This window comes from Trichechus manatus, unplaced genomic scaffold (assembly GCF_000243295.1).
Source record: "Trichechus manatus latirostris isolate Lorelei unplaced genomic scaffold, TriManLat1.0 scaffold00111, whole genome shotgun sequence".
NCBI lineage: Eukaryota > Metazoa > Chordata > Mammalia > Sirenia > Trichechidae > Trichechus > Trichechus manatus.
In genome coordinates this window covers 2902097-2920752 of record NW_004444047.1, presented here as the reverse complement: position 1 = coordinate 2920752, position 18656 = coordinate 2902097, and the positions used below count along the sequence as shown (strand labels likewise).

At 48.9% G+C, this 18656-nt stretch overlaps 1 protein-coding gene across 1 annotated transcript in view; it reads left to right on the top strand.

The window, feature by feature from the left end:
* Positions 1–3018: 3018 nt before the first annotated feature.
* Positions 3019–18656, top strand: part of ACOX3 (acyl-CoA oxidase 3, pristanoyl) — a 55661-nt gene continuing 40023 nt past the window's right edge. Inside the window, exons 1-6 of the mRNA XM_004383501.2 lie at positions 3019–3212; positions 9600–9757; positions 11506–11739; positions 13966–14040; positions 14914–15003; positions 18138–18281. Coding sequence (XP_004383558.1) covers positions 9614–9757; positions 11506–11739; positions 13966–14040; positions 14914–15003; positions 18138–18281 — 687 coding nt within the window. The 5' untranslated portion in view covers positions 3019–3212; positions 9600–9613. The remainder of the gene's footprint in view (positions 3213–9599; positions 9758–11505; positions 11740–13965; positions 14041–14913; positions 15004–18137; positions 18282–18656) is intronic.

Genomic DNA, 18656 nt, shown 5'->3' with positions numbered 1-18656 from the left:
AAACTATTTGTTCTGTAAGCCTTCACCTGAAGTACAATAAAAAAAAAAAAAAAAAAAGAACTCAACCCACAATCTGCAGCGACCAGTCCAGGATGCCAAACCACAACCTCTGTAGCAATAGCCCCCAAGTGGCCAAGATTTGATCCATCGCTGACAGCTTCCCTAATTTTTGTCCATGCTTCCACCTTAGGACCAACCAGAGAAAGCCAGATATGCTCCCTAATCAATCACATAGGCTGCCCCGCTTCTAGCTAGCCAGCCTCCAGCTTCCCTATGCCAACAGCCTCCCATCAGGACACACCTGGAAGCTTCCCTTTGTCTGTTATCCAGCTTTCCAGCTTCTCTTCCTGACTTTGAGTCCCTGCCAAACGCAAGTGGTGGTGGCAGACTCTCTTGTTACATCAGACTCTGAATAAATAGCCTTTGTTTGTTCTCTTTGGAGCCTTGGTGGCACAGTGGTTAAGATCTCAGCTGCTAGCCAAAAGGTCGGCCATTCAAATCCACCAGCTGCTCCTTGGAAACCCTGTGGGGCAGTTCTACTCCGTCCTATATGGTCGCTATGAGTTGGAATTGACTCAATGGCAAGGGGTTTGGTTTTTTGGTTTTTTTCTTATTTGCTTAGTCTTCATTTATTTCCACAAATGGTAAATTGCCAAGTTCTGTAGACTCCATCTCTGTAAATACCATACCATGCTGGAAAAGGCTGCACAGGCCTGGCTCACCGCTATTCACTCCCCATTGCTAACCACCACATTGTCTCATGATATGGTTTCTCCAGTCTCTACAAAAGGTTTAAGATTAACCAATGTTCCTCCTTGGAGGGTAGAAAAACAAGTGATAATAATCTAAGGATGAAAACCAAACAAAGCACCCATCCTGTGACAAGAAAATCCAGGTTGTTGCCAGATAACCCCCAAGAATACCAGTAGAAGATTAACTCATCTGAGACATGATCACCTCAAGGGGAAACTAACACAAACTTCTAAGACCCATCATCCTGTCCCTATAAAAGCCTTCAGCTGATCTCCAGTGGGGGAGACGGGTTTTTTGGAGGAATCTCTTCCCCTCTGTCTCCTATGTATCGATATATAATAAACCTCTTGCTGCTCACCTCACCCCGTCTCAGAATTGGCTATTGCGGCAGGCGGCTCCAATCTGCGTTATTGCAGTAACAATGCCACAAGTTACGTGTGTTTTTGTTTGGATCCCCTCTGTGATGGTTAAGGTTATGGGTCAACTTGGCGAGGCCATGACTCTCAGTGGTTTGGCAGATATTATGTAATCATCCTCCATTTTGTGATCTGATGTGAGCAGCCAATCAGTTGAAAGGGGAGTCTCCTTAGGGGTGTGGCCTGCATCCAACATGTGTAGATGTTCTGGCAAAGCTTGCCCTCTCTTGATCTTGCATCCAACTGGTCATCCTCTGACCTCCGGTTCTTGGGAAGTGAGCCAGCAGCCTACTGTCTGACTTGTGGACTTTGGATTCGTCAGCCCCTGCGACCACATGAGTTTCACGTGAAGTCTCCAGCCTGGTGTCTGACTCATGGCTATGGGACTTGCCAGCCTTCACAACTGCAGGAGCCATTTCCTCGAAATAAATCTCTCTCTCTATTTACACATATATGCTTCACTGGTTTTGCTCCTCTGGAGAACCCAGCCTAAGACACCCTCAAACAGGGCCGAAGGCAAGGATTTTGGTGCAGGTATCGAAATTTGCCCAGCCCTTGTCTGTCAGTTTGTTGCACTGTGGGGGCTGGCGTGTTGCTGTGACGCCGGAAGCTCTGCCACCGGTATTTCAAATACCAGCAGGGTCAGCCATGGAGGACAGGTTTCAGCTGAGCTTCCAGACTGAAATAGACTAGAAAGAAAGGCCTGGTGATCTACTTCCAAAAATCAGCCAATGAAAACCTTATGGACAGCAACAGAATATTATCCAATATCGTTATGGATTATGTCCCCCCAAAATATGTGTTGTAAATCCTACCTCCTATACCCGTGGATGTGATCCCGTTTGGGACTAGGGTTTTCTTTGTTAGGAGGCCATGTCAACTTTTAAGCCAATCACCTCTGAGATGTTAAAAAAGCAGATTAGGCACAGAGAAGGAAGCACAAATGGAGGAAGATACATGCCGCAGGAAGATATTCCAGGAACTGAGGAACAGAAGCTGAGAAGAGACAAGGACTTTCTTCCCTAGAGCCGGCTGAGAGAGAGAAAGCCTTTCCCTAGAGTTGGTGCCCTGAATTCAGACTTCTAGCCTATACTGTAAGAAAATAAATTTGTTTGTTAAAGCCGCCTACTTGCGGGATTTGTTACAGTAGCACTAGATAACCAAGACAGATATAGTGCTAAAAGATGACCTCTTAGGTTGGGAGACGCTCAAAATAAACAGTGGCTGCAACAATGGACTTGAGCATACTAACGATCATGAAGACGGCACAGGAGCGGGCGGTGTGTAGTCTTGGCAAGTAACAACAACAATTAAATTCGGAGATGATCCTAGGATGCCCCCCAGGAGTGAGGAACTGGGAAGTGTGAAGCAGAAAGCAAGGACAGGTAACGAAGGATGGACTGTCTAGTTGGTTACTGCTAGGGGGACCTAGAGCCCAATTCCACTGGGGGTCCTCTGCGGAACTGCGGAGAATCACGCTTCTCAAACTTTTGTGAGCACTTGGGCGTGCTATTAATTTGGTTCTGATTCAGCAGCTCTGGGCTGAGCCTTAGGAATCTACTCGGGAAACAAACATCTCAGAGACTGTCATGCAAGGATGTCCATGGATCACACTTTGAGAAACTCTGGAGGGAAATAACGCCCAGAGTCTCTCAACCGGGACTGGAAGAAGAGGTGCACAAAGAGCTCCGCGGGCGGCCGCCAGCAGGCGAAAAGTTTCCACCGCGCCTGCGCTGCCTCTAAGCGCGGACGCGTCCTGCGTTTCCCAGGCGACAAGGCGGGCGGCGCGGCGGGATGACGTTGAGGGCGGGACCGCCGTTCCGGCCCCGCCCACAGGGCCGACGCAGACCGAGTGGGGGTGATCCACGCCATGGGCTCCGCCGGGTTCTCTAGGGTCAGTCGTGCGTCTGACGGGCGTCCGCTGAGCGCCGGCTGTGTTCGCTGAGCCGTGGGAGACGTCCGGAGAACGAGAGCCCGAGGAGGAGCCTGTTACCGCAACGCGGGTCTGAGCCGTTCGCCGCAGAGGCCAATACTGAGACGCGGGTGAGGGGAGCGGCAAGAGTGTTTTATTGTATGTGGATGTACGGGAGACAGAGGGGAATGAGCTCCTCCAGAAGACCTGTCTCCTCTTTGGAGACCCGCTGGAAGTTTTTATATGGACGAGATTGTAGTTTTTTCCCCGTGGTTACGTTCTGCACCTGGCAATCCTTGAAGGTCATCTTGCACAGTTACTATCACCTCACAGATGAGTTGCTTTACCCTCCAAGGTCGTTCTACCTCTCAAACAAAACTTAATTAAACTTTAAAGTCATGGGAAAGCAAGAGGGAGGATAGGAGGAAAACAGATCAAAATCATAGGAGCATGCAAACGTGATCTATGCAAGCTAGGCATTAACAATACCACAGTACCCAGGAAGGTAGGCCTAGACTGCTGGCAGTAAGCAACAAATGTGAAATTCCACGCAGCCCCTTTCAAGCCTGAGGTAGCCGGGGGACGTGGGGCGCGGGGAGTGTGTGCTGGCGGGGCGGGGGCGCGCAGCGAAGCTGGGTGTGCAGCTGGTGCAAAGGCCCGAGGAGTGTGGGCGGAACTGGGCCTCCGCAGGTGCAAAGGCCCCGGGGCACGCAGCGAAGCGGGAGCGCTGCTGCTGGTCCCGCGCCAGCAGGCGCGAAGGGCTGAGGCGAGCAGCGGCGAACTTGCCAGACATTTCGAGGTGCTTGGACTTTGTCTTGAGGTGCCTGGGCAGCTGCTAAGGGGAAAGTGATCAGATCTGCATTTTAGAATCACCTTTACGACCAGAGAGAGGAAAAGTGATTGTAGGTGGCTATTGCTGTATTCACTTTTACTCTGATTATGTTGCCATAAAGGAAACCCTGGTGGTGTAGTGGTTAAGAGTTTGGCTGCTAACCAAAAGGTCAGCAGTTGGAATCCACCAGGCGCCCCTTGGAAACTCTATGGGGCAGTTCTACCCTGTGCTACGGATGAGTCAGAATCGATTTGATGGCAAGGGGTTTAGTTTTGCGCGCCTGGTTGTATCTGTTTGACCTAGGACAAGTTACTGAACTCTTGCCAACTCCGTTTTCTGCGTGTGGAATAAGGGTTGTTAGGCACAGCGGAGACTGTGTCACTGCTTCACGGTTCCCTCTGCCCTCAGTAATTGCTCAACAATTGGAGGGTTTTTTTTTTTTTTTCTTTTAATCATAACTTTAATGGAATCAGAGAGAAACGAAAGGGTCCAGTCAGCATTAAAGAGATGGAATGGGGGCTTGGTGATTAATGCGAGCACGAGGGAGGGGAGAATTCCAGACTGACTGTCAGTTCCCAGCTCGTGTAAGCCTTGAGCCACAGCAATGCGGAATGGAGCCCACAGGAGAGCAGGCTGGGGGACCAGGTGAGTTTAGACTGAACACTCAAGAGTTTGCAGACCTTCACGACTTGGAGGGGGAGGGCGTTATCTTAGTCATCTAGTGCTTCTGTAACAGAAATACCACAAGTGGATGGCTTTAACAAAGAAAAGTTTATTCTTTCACAGTCTAATAGGTTAGAAGTCCAAATTCAGGGCGTCAGCTCCAGGTGAAGGCTTTCTGTGTCATCTCTGGAGGAAGGTCCTTGTCATCAGTCTTCCTTTGTTCTAGGAGCATCTCAGTGCAGGAACCTCAGATCCAAAGGACGCGCTCTGCTCCCAGCACTGCTTTCTTGGTGGTATGAGGTTCCCACGTCTCTCTGCTTGCTTCTGTCTTTTATATCTCAAAAGAGATTGGATTAAGACACTATCTAATCTTATAAACCTCATCAGTATAACTGCTGCTAATCCACCTTATTACATCATAGTGATAGAGTTTACAACATATAAAGAAGTCACATCAGATTACAAAATGTTACACAATCATACAATACTGGGAATCAAGACCCAGCTGAGTTGACAGATATTTTGGGGGGACACAATTCAATCCATGACAGGCACTGTCCAGTAAACTGCCCAAATGGGCATGAGGGTCAGGACTTTGAATTTGGGAGGCATCCACGAATTCACTATGACTGAAGCTAGAGGGCGAATGGATGAGATGGCGCAGCGGAAGTGTGGCCAAGGATGAGAGTCTGGAAGGAGACAGGAGGAGCAGGGAGAGGAGAGTGGGGTGTTCTGGACCACAGAAGGGGGCGCATCGAGGAGTCTCAGGGATTGGAGCTACAGCGGGGATGTCCCACGAGATGGAGTGCTTCCCTCGGATTTTAGAGCTCGTGTTTTTGGACACTTGGTCTCAGCCAAGAGCTGTGCTTTTTTATATTTTTAAACTGATTTACCGAGATAAAATAGTTCACCTACCATACCGTTGGAAACCCTGGTGGCGCCGTGGTCGACAGTTTGGCTGCAAACCAAAAGGTTGGCAGTTCGAATCTATCAGGCGCTCCTTGGAAACCCTATAAGGCAGTTCTCCTCCATCCTATAGGGTTGCTGTGAGTCGGAACCAACTCGACAGCAATGGGTGGGTTTTTTACCAAACCGTTCACGCATTTGAAGTGTACGCTTCAGTGATTTTTAGTATAATCAGAGCTGTGCAACCATCACCACTGTCCAACTCCAGAACGTCTTCATCACGTGAGAAGGAAACTTTGTACCCATCAGCAATCACCCCAGATTTCACCCTCCCCCCAAAATCCCTGGCAACGTCTCATCTATTTCCTATCTTTGTAGCTTTGGCTTTGTGGACATCTCTTATAAATGGAATAATATGTGGTCTTTTGAGACTGGTTTCATTTCCTTAGCAAAATATTTCCAAGGTTCATCCATGTTATAGGAGGCATCAGAACATCATTCCTTTTTATGGCTGAATAATATTCCATTGTGTGGAGAGACCCCGCTTTATTCATCCGTCCATCCGCTGATGGCCTTCTGGGCTGTTTCCCCTTTTCGGCTATTGTGAATAATGCTGCAGTGAACATTCGTGTTCAGTTTCTGTGTGGGCACATGTTTTCATTTCTCTTGGGTATAGACCTAGGAGTGGAATTACTGGGTGATACGGTAACTCTGTATTTAACCTTTTGAGGAACTGTCAGACTTTTCCACAGTGACTGCACCATTTTATGTTCCCACCGCAATGGAGGAGGTTTCCAGTGTCTCTATAACCTCATCAACACTTGTTATCTGTCTTTGATCGTAGAGTCCTAGTGGGTGTGGAGTGGTATTGCATCGTGGTTTTGGTTTGCGTCTCCCTGATGGCAAATGACGTTGAGCATCTTTTCATGTGCTGCTTGGCCGTTTGCAGCTCTTTGGAGAAATGTCTATTCGAGTCATTTGCCCATCTTTTAATTGGTTTATTTTTCTTTTTATTATTGAGTTATAAGATTCTTTGTTCCGGCATACAAGAACAGAAGTTAGTACCTTACAGTTCTGGAGGCTGGCAGCCTGAATGCAGGGTGTCCGCAGGGCCACGCTCTCTCCGAAGGCTCTAGGGGAAGATCCTTTCTTGTCTTTCCGGGCTCCTGGTCGCCCCAGGCACTCCTTGACGGGCAGATGCATCTTCACGTGGCCATCTCTCCCCTGCCTTGGAAGAGTCTTTGTGTAGTCTAGATCAAATCCCTTATTGATACGGGATTCGCAAGTATTTTCTCCAATTCTCCGGGTTGTCTTTTCACCTTGATGTTGTTTGTTGAAGCACAAAAGTTTTGAATTTGATAACATTCCATTTGCCCATTTTATCTTTTGTTGCTTGTATTTTTGATGTCATATCTAAGAGGGCTTTGTTTAACTCAAGATTGCAAGGATTTACTTCTAGATTTTCTTCTAAGAGTTTTAAAGTTTTAGCTCTTACACATAGGTCTGTGTTCCATTTTGAGTTAATTTTTGTGTCTGGCGTGTGGAAGGGGTTCAGCTTCATTCCCTTGCATGTGGAGATCCAGTTGCCCCAGCATCATTTGATGGAAAGACTATTCTTTCCCCCATTGAATTGTCTCAGCACCTTTGTCAAAAATCAAGACTGTAATGTAAGGCTTTATTTCTGGACTCTCAGTTCTGTTCCACTGATTTAAATATGTCTGTCCTTATGCCAGTACCATTCTGCCTTGACTGCTGTAGCTTTGTAGTAAGTTTTGAAATGGAAAAATGTGAATCTTTCTTTGTTCTTCTTTTTCAAGATTGTTTTATTTCTTGGTCCCTTGAATTTCCATATGAATTTTAGGATCAGCTTTTCAATTTCTGAAAAAAAAGCCAGCTAAGATTTTGAGAGGGATTATATTGAGTCCGTAGATCATTTGGGGAGTGTCTTAGTCATCTAGTGCTGCTGTAACAAAAATACCACAAGTGAATGGCTTTAACAAACAGAAGTTTATTCTCTCACAGTCTACAAGGCTAGAAGTCCAAATTCAGGGTGTCAACTCCAAGGGGAGGCTTTCTCTTGTCGGCTCTGGAGGAAGGTCCTTGTCATCAATCTTCCCCTGGACTAGGAGCTTCTCTGTGCAGGATCCCAAAGTCCAAAGGACACACTTTTCTCTGACACTGCTTTCTTGGTGATATGAGGTCCCCTGCTTTCCGCTCTCTTCCCTTTCCTTTTATCTCTTGTAAGATAAAAGGTGGTATAGGCCACACCCCAGGGAAACTGCCTTTCACATTAGATCAGGGATGTGACCTTAGTAGTAAGGGTGTTACGTCCCACCCTAATCCTCTTTAACATAATCCAGTTTTTCCTCATTAACCACAAGCAGAGATTAGGATTTACAACACATAGGAAAATTACAATTACAAAATGAAGAACAACCATACAATACTGGGAATCATGGCCTAATCAAGTTGACACATTTTTAGGGGATACAATTCAATCCATGACAGGGAGTATTGCCATCTTAACGATATTAAGTCTTCTGATCCATGAATATGGGATGTTTTTCTATTTATTTAGGTCTTTAGTTTCTTTCAAAAATGATTTGTAGTTTTTAAAGTATGAGTTTTGTCCATCTTTTGTTAGATTTCTTTCTGAGTATTTTATTCTTTTTGATGCTATTATAAATAGAATTTTTTCTTAATGTTATTTTTTAATTGTTCATAATATCTGAGTTATATACCCTCTTTTCCATTCCTAATATGTTTTATTTGTGCTGTCTATTTTATTTTAATTTTTGTCCATTATTTTTGACTCTTAAACAACTAACTTTTGATTTCATTGATCCGTTGTTTTTTTGTTTTGTTTTGTTTTGGCCTTTCTTTCTATTTCTTTGGACTTAGTTTTTGTCTGTTTCTTCCTTTATAATTTATTGAAATGACTGCTTGGCTTGTTGTCTTTGCCTTTCTTCCCTACCGTGAGCGTTCAAAACGACGCGTTTGCTTCTAAGTGCTGCTTTGGCTGTTTCCCGTACATTTTGAAATGTACAATTGTTTTTCAACATTCAGTTCTAAGTATCTTCCAAATTCCATTCTGATTTCTTTTTTTGACCCATGAGTTCTTTGGAAGTCTGTTTCTTAATTTCCAGAGTCTGGTGTTTTTGCAGTTAATTTCTAATTCAGTATACAATGTGTTAGAAAGTGCCCGTTTGCTGTGCATCCATACCTCGGCCCACGCTCTTTACTGGCCAGGAGACAGAGCTGGGCAAAGTCTGCAGTCCAAGGACAGAATACAGGAGAGCAAACAGGGAGACAGAGGTAGGACAGCAAAAAAGCTAGAGAGAAATAAGCCAAAGGGAAGTGTGTGTGTGTGTGTGTGGGGGGTTCCATAAAGAGCTGTTCACACCCAAAGTCTCCAGTCCTCTTTCCACGCTGACCCCCACTGCTGCAACCATCCCACTCACAGGCAAGCCCCTGCCCCAACCAAACCTCCATTTCTGCACCTGTAAAACCGGGGTGGTCATAGAACCCCCTCTCTACAGGGCACTGGGTAGACAGCGTGAGGAAGTCTGTCAAAGAGCTTTGCACACTGCCAAGCACCTCAGCAGCAGGACCGGTGGCAGTGCCATTAGATTCCAGAGTTTGCCTTCTTGTTCCACCTACAGGAGTGGTGTCACTGCTATGTTTAGTAAAAAGACTTGGGAATTGGGAAAATTGATCACTTTTGCATTGTAGGTCAGGGGCCACCATGGGCCAAATCCACCATGCACAGACAGCCTGTCTTTGTAAACAAAGTGCTGTTGGAGCGTGGCTGCTTTCCTGCTCCGGCTGTAACATTGAATACTTGTAGTTGCAACAGAGACCATATGGCCCACAGCCTAAAATATTTAGTATCTGGCCCTTTATAGCAAAAGTTTGCCAATGTCTGTGTTAGACCAGTAAGTCGTTCATTGAAAGTGATGGCCGCAGCCTGTCCGTGCAGTCCTACCTCTTTGCCATCCCTCTGGCATCGGAGTTTGTTTTCCTCTCATTGGTTGCACATTCGCAAAGACACAGCTGTCCGTGGGCTGCGTGGATCGCTAGAGTTAAAGCATTAATTCAGTGTGCGTGTTCTGTGCAGGTCTGTGTACACCAATGGCGCCCACTTTGGAAGGAAGGGATGACGCTCTGCTGCCGGACTTCCCCAAGGGGCCCCTCCAGGCCTACCGAGCCCGAGCGTCCTTCAGCTGGAAGGAGCTGCTGCTCTTCTTGGAAGGCGAGGAGACGGTCCGCTTTAAGGTGGGATGTGCATGGCTGTGCAGCACTTGTCTTCCTGTTCTGCAGGATTCGGTTTAAAATCAAGTAAAGGAATGCTTGAGTTTATAATGTGTAAACCCGTTGTCTTAGTCATATAGTGCTGCTCTAACAGAAATACCACAGGTGGATGGCTTTTAACAGAGAAATTTATTCTCTCATAGTCTAGTAGGCTACTAGTCCAAATTCAAGGCGTCAGCTCCAGGGGAAGGCTTTCTCTCTCTGTCGTCTCTGGAGGAAGGTCCTTGTAACGCATCAATCATTCCTTGAACTAGGAGCTTCTCCGCACGGGGATCCTGTGTCCAAAGGAAGCGCTCTGCTCCCAGCACTGCTTTCTTGGTGGTATGAGGCCCCCCACTCTCTGCTTGCTTCCCTTTTCTTTTATCTCTTGTAAGATGAAAGGTGGTGCAGGCCACACCCCAGGAAACTCCCTTTACATTGGATCAGGGATGTGACCTTAATAAGGGTGTTACATTCCACCCTAATCCTCTTTAACATGAAATTACAACCACAAAATGGAGTACAACCACACAATACTGGGAATCACGGCCCAGCCAAATTGATGCACATGTTTTTGGGGGGACATAACTCAATCCATGACACCCGTCTAATTTATTGTGAGGTAGCCACGGCGAGGCACACAGGCAAGACCACAAGATGTTCAGTTGGGATCAGAGAATCAGGACAATACAGGAACACATGGCTGTGTTCCTCTAGTGATCCACACAGCCCACAGACAAATGCTTAGTGCTCAAATCTTTAAACGCCAGGCATCTACCTCTAACTAGTGGTCTCGGGAGGGAAGCTTAACCTGCAGCTTGTTCTCGGCGGAGATCCTTTGTAACTAGGGTCCAGGGTCGGCAGTGGTGGACAGAATCTCAGCCCAGAGTCTCAGTTTTGGGACAGAGTCAGCTTCTGAAGGGAGCTTCCATCTCTGCCTTCTCTCAGTGAATGTGCCGAAGTCCAGGGTTTATATGCGATTTTCCTCACCTTGCCTTCGCACAATAAGGGCCAGATGATGTCATGCTTAACCAAGACGAGGGTGTTACATTGTTTCTACTTCTAAATTAAGAAAATTTCTATTTTTAATGTCACATTCCAAAAACCAAACCCGTTCCTGTCGAGTCAATTCCAATTCATTGTGACCCTATAGGACAGGGTAGAGCTGCCCCATAGGGTTTCCAAGGAACGGCTGGTGGATTTGAATTGCTGACCTTTCGGTTAGCAGCCGAGCTCTTAACCACTGCACCACCAGGGCTCCTCCAACGGGTTCAAACCCCGAAAGCCCTATGGAGCAGTTCTGTTCTGCTCACATGGGGTTGCCACGAGTCGGAACTGACCTGACAGAGACAGACAACAACAACGTGGCTCTTAACACTGTATGACCTCCGTGGCCCTCGTCCCCTTCTCGGTCAGGTGAGCTCGTCCTGGAGGCTTGCAGATAGTCATACAAAGAGCCCAGCACCGGCCCTTCTCCCTTGACACCTCTGGGCAAGCGCAGTGGCGGGCACAAAGCAGGCCCTTGGGGAATTACAGGGACAAGACAGATTGTTTAAGCCCCTGAGCCTCCAGCCCCTCTCCTTCACTGGGGAATGCCTTCCGTCTCCGTCCTGTGTCTCTGCGTCAGCCGTGTGTCTGGTGTGGCGGGTGGCCTCGGAGAGGAGCCGTGTGGGTGGGAGCAGTTAGATTCCCTACTGTGCCTCCCGTCAGCCTCTCCGTCTCCACGTTTATAGAGAACAGTCTTCTCAGCCCTCGAGAATGACCCGCTCTTTGCCCAGCGCGGCAGAGCCGACCTGCCTCTGGAGAGGTACCGCGAGCTGACCTTCCTGCGTTGCAAGCGGGTCTTCGAGTACAACTTCCTGAGTGCAGAGGAGATGCTGCAGATGCCCCAGAAAGTCTCGGCGCTCGTCAACTGCCTGGGCATGTACGACTGGTCTTTAGCTGTCAAGTACTCTCTACACATGCTGGTGAGTGGGCAGCACGGGGGAGCAAGAGACGCGCGTGGGAAAGGACGTGTGCTTGCACACTTCCCCGTGCAGCTCACGCAGCTGCCGTCCTCTGTCGCAGGGCCAGGCAGGGCAGAAGAGGTGTAAAAGCTCAGATGGCTGCTTACGTAAAGAAAACACAGCATGTGGGATTTACGCAGTGGCCTTGCTGGTGGTCACCGTTACTATTTGCAGGCTTTTAAATTTTTGTGGGGTGTCTTAATCTCCGAGTGTTGCTGGAACAGAAACATCCCAAGTGGGTGACCTTGAAGAATAGGAATTTATTGTCTTACAGTTCTGGAGGCTCCAGGTCCAAATCAGGGTCTCGGCCGTGCCCACCCCTTCTGTGGCCTCTCTCCTGGTTTCTGGTGGTTGCTGGCCATCCTGGCTTCCTTGACTTGTAGATGGTCTTCACGTGGCGTCTGTCTCCGCCTGTGTGTGTGTGTCTGTGTCTGGTCTGCTCTTCTTATAACCAGAAATGATTAGGTTTAGGACCCAGCCCACTCCAGCATGACCTCATTAACTTAACAAAGAAAACCTCTATTTCCAGAAAGGGTCACGCTTCTAGGTACAGGGGTTAGGACTTCAACATGTGTTCTTGAGGATACAGTTCAGTCCATAACATGGGGATTTATGCATTTTGGCAGTGTTTGTCTAAAGAGTTTTTTTTTGTTTTTTTTTAAATATGGGAAACAAAAGCAGAGTGTGTGGCAGAGAGTGGGGGTGTTACAAGAAGTCCAGTTTTTTCCAGCCACGTGTGCAGCGTGCACACGTGAGTCCTCAAATCACGCCCGGCGCTGTGGAAATGAAAGCCTCAGTAGAAGAGGAACTTTGAGGCTTCTCTTTTTCTCTCTACCAAAAAAGAAAAAAAAAAAACAAGTGGGAAAGGAGTAGGTGGGAGGGGAGAGCCATGTTCTTCTTCCCTCGTCTGGGCTGGTGGCGCAGACCAGGGAGCAGGTGGCGTGGCTCGTCACAGCCGGGACCCCTCTGGGTGTAGTTCTGTGGAGCAGGGGGCTCACCGTGCTCGTCACACCCTCCCCTCTTCCTCTCCTTCCCCCTCCCGCCCGGTCTCCCTGCTGTTCACAGACCCTGAGGATTGCTTTCTAGCATCTTATGTCCATAGCAGTTCTCTTTCACTTGTATAAGCTGCTAGGGACAGGGAGCCAGGCCTCAGCGCCAACTGAACCCCAGGCCCCGGCGGCCGCTTATCGGCGGGATCACGGCCTGGGGTTCGGTGTCGGTACTTCTGGTGAGCCTCTGGGAGCCTCGTTTCTCACCCGTGAAGAGGCACAGGGTGAGGGCCAGTGTGAGGCAGCCTTAGAATGTTTCCCAAACCGTGATGTTCCAGAGTGGCAGTACTCTTGTTTTATTTTTATTGTCTTATAATTTATTTTATCGTATTCGGTTGTTATTGAGTATATACACAGCAGAACATCTACCAGTCCGACAGTTCCTACACGTACGATTCAGGGACACTGATGACATTCTTTGAGCTGGGCAGCCATTCTCACCCACCTTTTCTGAGTTGTTCCCCCATTAACATCAACTCACTGCCCCCTACGTTTCCGTCTAATGTTTGGATTTGCTCTTGTCACTTTGGTCCTGTGTAGATAGTTCTTTAAAAGAGCACATTGCTCAAGGCTGACATTCTTTACTAGTTAAGCTAGAGTATTGTTTGGTTTTAGGAAGACTTCAGGGGATATTCTTGGTTTAAGGTTTAAAGATTATCTCAGGGACATAGTTTCAGGGGTTCACCCACCCTCTATGGCCCCAGAAAGTCTAGAGTCTGAGAATTTGAAATTCTGTTCTGCATTTCCCCTCTTTTGATCAGGATTCTCCTGTAGAATCTTCGATCAAAATGTTCAGTTCTGGTAGCCGGGCACCATCCAGTTCTTCTGGTCTCATGACAAAGGAGGCAGTTGTTCATGGAGGCAGTTAGCACACCTGCCACATCCTCCTCCTGTTCCTGACTCTCCTTCTTCCTCTGTTGTTCCAGGCGAATAGAGACCAATTGTTGTGCCTTGGACGGCCGCAGTGCTCTTATTATTGTCCACCGGGGTTTTCTACTTCCGAAAACTCAGCCACTGAAAACCCCACAGAGCACAGGCCCAGTCCGCACGCGCGGGGTCGCCGTGAGTCTGCGTCGGCTTGGCGGCACCTGGTTCGTTTTCTTCTTTGAGTGTTTACCTGGTACTGTTGTGTTTTCAGATTTTCTCCTCAGCCATCTACAGCTTGGGCTCTGAAAGACACTTCAAGTACATCGCGAAGATCTTCAGCATGGAGGCGAGTTCACGTTGGTGGCGCACCGGGAAGCTTGTCCTCGTGCCTGCTGTCTTAGAGATCTGTGCAGAAGAGGTCCTGGGAGGCCATGTCTGTCATATTTAATGGCATTCTTAGGCCTCTCAGCAAATAGCAGACAGACTGTTCTTTGCCAAACGGGTGTGTTGAATTCCTAGAGTTACATGAAGTTAGCTTTTCCTATCAGAACTAAAAGTCTCTGGGTGGCACAGACGGTTTGCGCTCGACTACTAACATAAAGGTCGGTTTGAACCCACCCAGCAGCACCATGAAGAAAGGCCTGGCGATCTGCTCCCATAAAGATGACAGCTAAGAATACCCTATGGAGCAGTTCTGCTGTAACCCAGGGGGTTGCCATGAGCTAGAATCACCTTGACAGCAATGGGTTGAGTGTTTTGGTTTTTATGAAACCCAAAAACTACCCACTGCCATTGAGCTGATTCTGACTCACAGCGACCCCATAGGGTTTCCAAGGCTGTAAAGCTCTATGGAAGCAGACTGCCACATCTTTCTCCCGAGGAGCCGTTGGGGGTTTTGAACCACCAATCTTTCAGTTAGCGGTCGATCGTTTTAACCACTGCACCACCAGAGCGCCTACCTAAAGCTCTCCATTTTCTTGTACTGGCTTGGAGCAGTCCTGCCACCAGGGAGCTACAAGGCTGGTGTCACTCGGTGTGACCCTGTTGCCACATGGGGGAAGGTGTGGTGTCCGCACAGCCCAGAGACTCCATCCATCACAGCAGGTTCAATAGGCAGATGGAGACTGGGTGTCAGGTCTGTGGCTTAGTCCGTAAGGGAAAGGTGAGGGGTCCCGCAGAGCCAGGCCGCCCTCACGTCACCGTGTGCTCTGCTGTTTAGATCTTCGGATGCTTTGCTCTGACTGAGCTGAGTCACGGCAGTAACACCAAGGCCATCCGGACGACGGCGCACTATGACCCCAGCTCCGAGGTAGGTGTGGCCTCCTGGAGCCTCTCGGTTCAGAGCATTGAGACCTAGGGTTGTCACGGATAAGGGCGTCATCAGCCTGAGACGCTGTCTGCACACGTGTGCGTGTAAAGTGCGCGGTATGATTCGTCACGGGAGACAGGAGTGTGGGAGACCACGGCTGTGAGAGACCAACCTGCCCGTGAACTTTATGGCAGAATTCATCATGGTTTGGGTCTGTGTGTAATTGGAGTGCTGTGAGGAAGCCAGGAGTTCATACAACATGCTTCTTTATGTGGAGTCCCTGGGGGGTGCAAACGATTCATGCTCTATGCTGCTAACTGAAAGGTTGGAGGTTCAAGTCCACCCAGAGGCGCCTTGGAAGGAAGGCCTAGTGATCTACTTCTGAAACATCAGCCGTTGAAAATCCTCTGGAGCACAGTTCTACTCTGACACACATGCATGGGGGCGCCGTGAGTCAGGGTCGACTCCACCACAGCTGTTTTTTTCCCGTGTCTTTGTTTACCAGGCAGCCCAGTGGTGCTGGATTTGCAAACAGTTTGAATTTTCACGCTGTGTAAATTAAACAGGCAAGGAAGCAGTCTCCTGGGCCCTGGCCCTCCTAGCCGCCCCTCAGCCTCTCTGCCTCCTGCCGGGCTCCTCAGCGAGCGGCCTGCCTTCCCACTGCTGCCTCCTGCTGGGCTCCTCAGAGCCTCTCTGCTGGCCGGGCCCGAGACCTGTGGGCAGCCTGCACCTGGTGGCCTCTCAGCGGCATTTGCGCTGTGGCCTCTGCCTGGGGCGTTCATTCAGCGTGACTTGTGGGGCACCTCCTGTGAGCAGGTGCCGTCCTGGCCCCGAGAGCACCAGGGATAAGTGCACGGTGTCCTCGCCGTCGGGCGCGCGGTACAGTGCGGGAGACAGGCGTGAACGGCTGGTTTCGTGATTTAGTGGGTGTGTTATGTAAGGAGCCGTGGTGGCGCAGTGTTCAAGCACTCTGCTGCTAAGGTCGGCAGTTGGAACCCCACCAGCTAATCCTCAGGAGAAAGATGTGGCAGTCTGCTTCCATAAAGATCATAGCCTTGGAAACCCTATGGGCAGTTCTGCTCTGTCCTACAGGGTTGCTATGAGTTAGAATCGACTCAGTGGCAGTGGGTTTGGTTTTTTTGGTTTTTGTGGCACTCGGCTGCTATCTGAAATTTCGGCTGTTTGAACCCACCAGCTGCTCCATGGGGGAAAAGACCTGGCGATCTGCTTCCCTTCAGCCAAATATTAGACAGGCCCATGAAACAAAACGAGACTAAATGGGCACACCAGCCCAGGGGCAAGGACGAGAAGACTGGAGAGGACAGGAAAGCTGGTAATGGGGAGCCCAAGGTGGAGAAGGAGAGAGTGTTGACATGTGGAATTGGCAACCAATGTCACAAAGCAATACGTGTACTAATTGTTTAATAAGAAACTGATTTCTCTGTAAACTTTCATTTAAAGAACAACAACAACAAAAAAAGATTACAGCCTTGGAAACCCTATGGGGCAGCTCTCCTCTGTCCTGTGGGGTCACTATGAGTCGAAACTGACTGGACAGCACACAACAAGCACAACATATTATGTAGGGAAGTGAGGATGGTGTCTTGGTCTGCTGGGACTGCCGTAACACACTTCCACGGAGCGGGTGGCTTATAAGGACGGGAATTGATTGTCTCAGTTCTAGAGGCTGGGAGTCCACATCAGGGCTCAGCTGAGTCATGCCTTCTCTGTTGGCTCTGGGGGAAGATCCTTCCTCGTCTCTTCCAGCTTCTCTTGTTTTTAGTTGCTGTCGAGCTGGCTCCCTCTTAGGTGACCTTATGTACCGCAATACAGAACACTGCCTGATCCTGCATCATCGCTGGGATGTTTGAGTCCATTGTTGCAGCCACTGTGTCGGCCCATCTCCTCAAGGGTCTCCCCCGTTTTCACTGGCCCCCTCTACTTCACCCGCCTTGATGTCCTTTCTAGCAATTGGTCTTTCCTGATGACGTGTCCAAGGCATATTCCTGGGTCGTATAACTTAAAGAAGAAGGTTTGCCTAGGCAATAAGGATTATCATTGCAAATAATGAACCACTTACTGATGAAGGTCAAGGACTACAGCCTTCAGTATGGATTACACCTGAACGTGAAGAAAACAAAAGTCCTCATAACTGAACCGACAAACATCATCAAAAAGGGTGCAGAAGTTGAAATTGCCAAGGGTTTCATTCTTCTTGGATCCACGGTCAACACCCATGGAAGCAGCAGTCAAGAAGTTAAATGACGCATTGCATTGGGTGAATCTGCTGCAAAAGACCTCTTTAAAGTGTTAAAAAGCAAAGGTGTCACTTTGAGAACTAAGGTGCACCTGACTCAAGCCTTGATATTTTCAGTCGCCTCATATGCATGCCGAAGCTGGACAATGAGTAAGGAAGACCGAAGAAGAATTGACGCCTTTGAATTACGGTGTTGGTGAAGAATAGTGAACATACATACCATGAACCACCAGAAGAACAAACAAATCTGTCTCGGAAGAAGTACAACCAGAATGCTCCTTAGTAGTGAGGATGGCGAGACTTTGGCTCGCTTACTTTGGACACGTCATCAGGAAGACCAGTCACTAGAAAAGGACACCCTGTTTGGTAAAGTAGAGGGTCAGCAAAAACGAGGGAACCGCCCGTGAGATGGACAGTGGACGCAGATACTGGACTGAGATACACCAACGGTGATGAGGATGACGCGGACCGGGCAGTGTTCCGTTCTTTTGTACGTGGGTCGCTGTGCGTCGGGCCAACTTGATACAACTAACAACAACAACGAGACCTTGGATGGCGCAAATGGTTTCCGCTCAGCTATTAACCGAAAGGTTGGCGCTTGGGATCCATCCAGCAGCGTCGAAGAAGAAAGGCCTAGTGATCTACTTCTGTAAAGATTACAGCCACTGAAAACCCCGTGGAGTGCAGTTATACTGTGATACAAGTGGGGTCCCCATGAGTCGGAATCAACCCGACAGGAATGGGCTTCATGCTGTACGAGACATCAAATGTTTCGTCTTTGCTCTTACCTCAAAGACTGTGACCAGAGAAAATTTAATCAAAGAGAAAAGTTCTGTGTGTGTTTCAGTTGCTAACACTACCTTCTTTCCCTGTACAGGAATTCATCATACATTCCCCTGACTTCGAAGCGTCCAAATTTTGGGTTGGCAACATGGGGAAGACAGCTACTCATGCGGTGGTGTTTGCTCAGCTGCACACGCCAGGGGGCCAGTGCCACGGGCTGCATGCCTTTATCGTGCAGGTAGGAGGGGCTCAGAGACGAGAGGGGTTCTCAGCGCCCTGGGACGGGGGCTCAGAGACGAGAAGGGTCCTCAGCGCCCTGGGACGGGGGCTCAGAGACGAGAGGGGTCCTCAGCGCCCTGGGACGGGGGCTCAGAGACAAGAGGGGTCCTCAGCGCCCTGGGATGGGGCTCAGAGACAAGAGGGGTCCTCAGCGCCCTGGGATGGGGCTCAGAGATGAGAGGGGTCCTCAGCGCCCTGGGATGGGGCTCAGAGACGAGAGGAGTCCTCAGCGCCCTGGGATAGGGGCTCAGAGATGAGAGGGGTCCTCAGCGCCCTGGGATGGGGCTCGGAGATGAGAGGGGTCCTCAGCGCCCTGGGATGGGGGCTCAGAGAC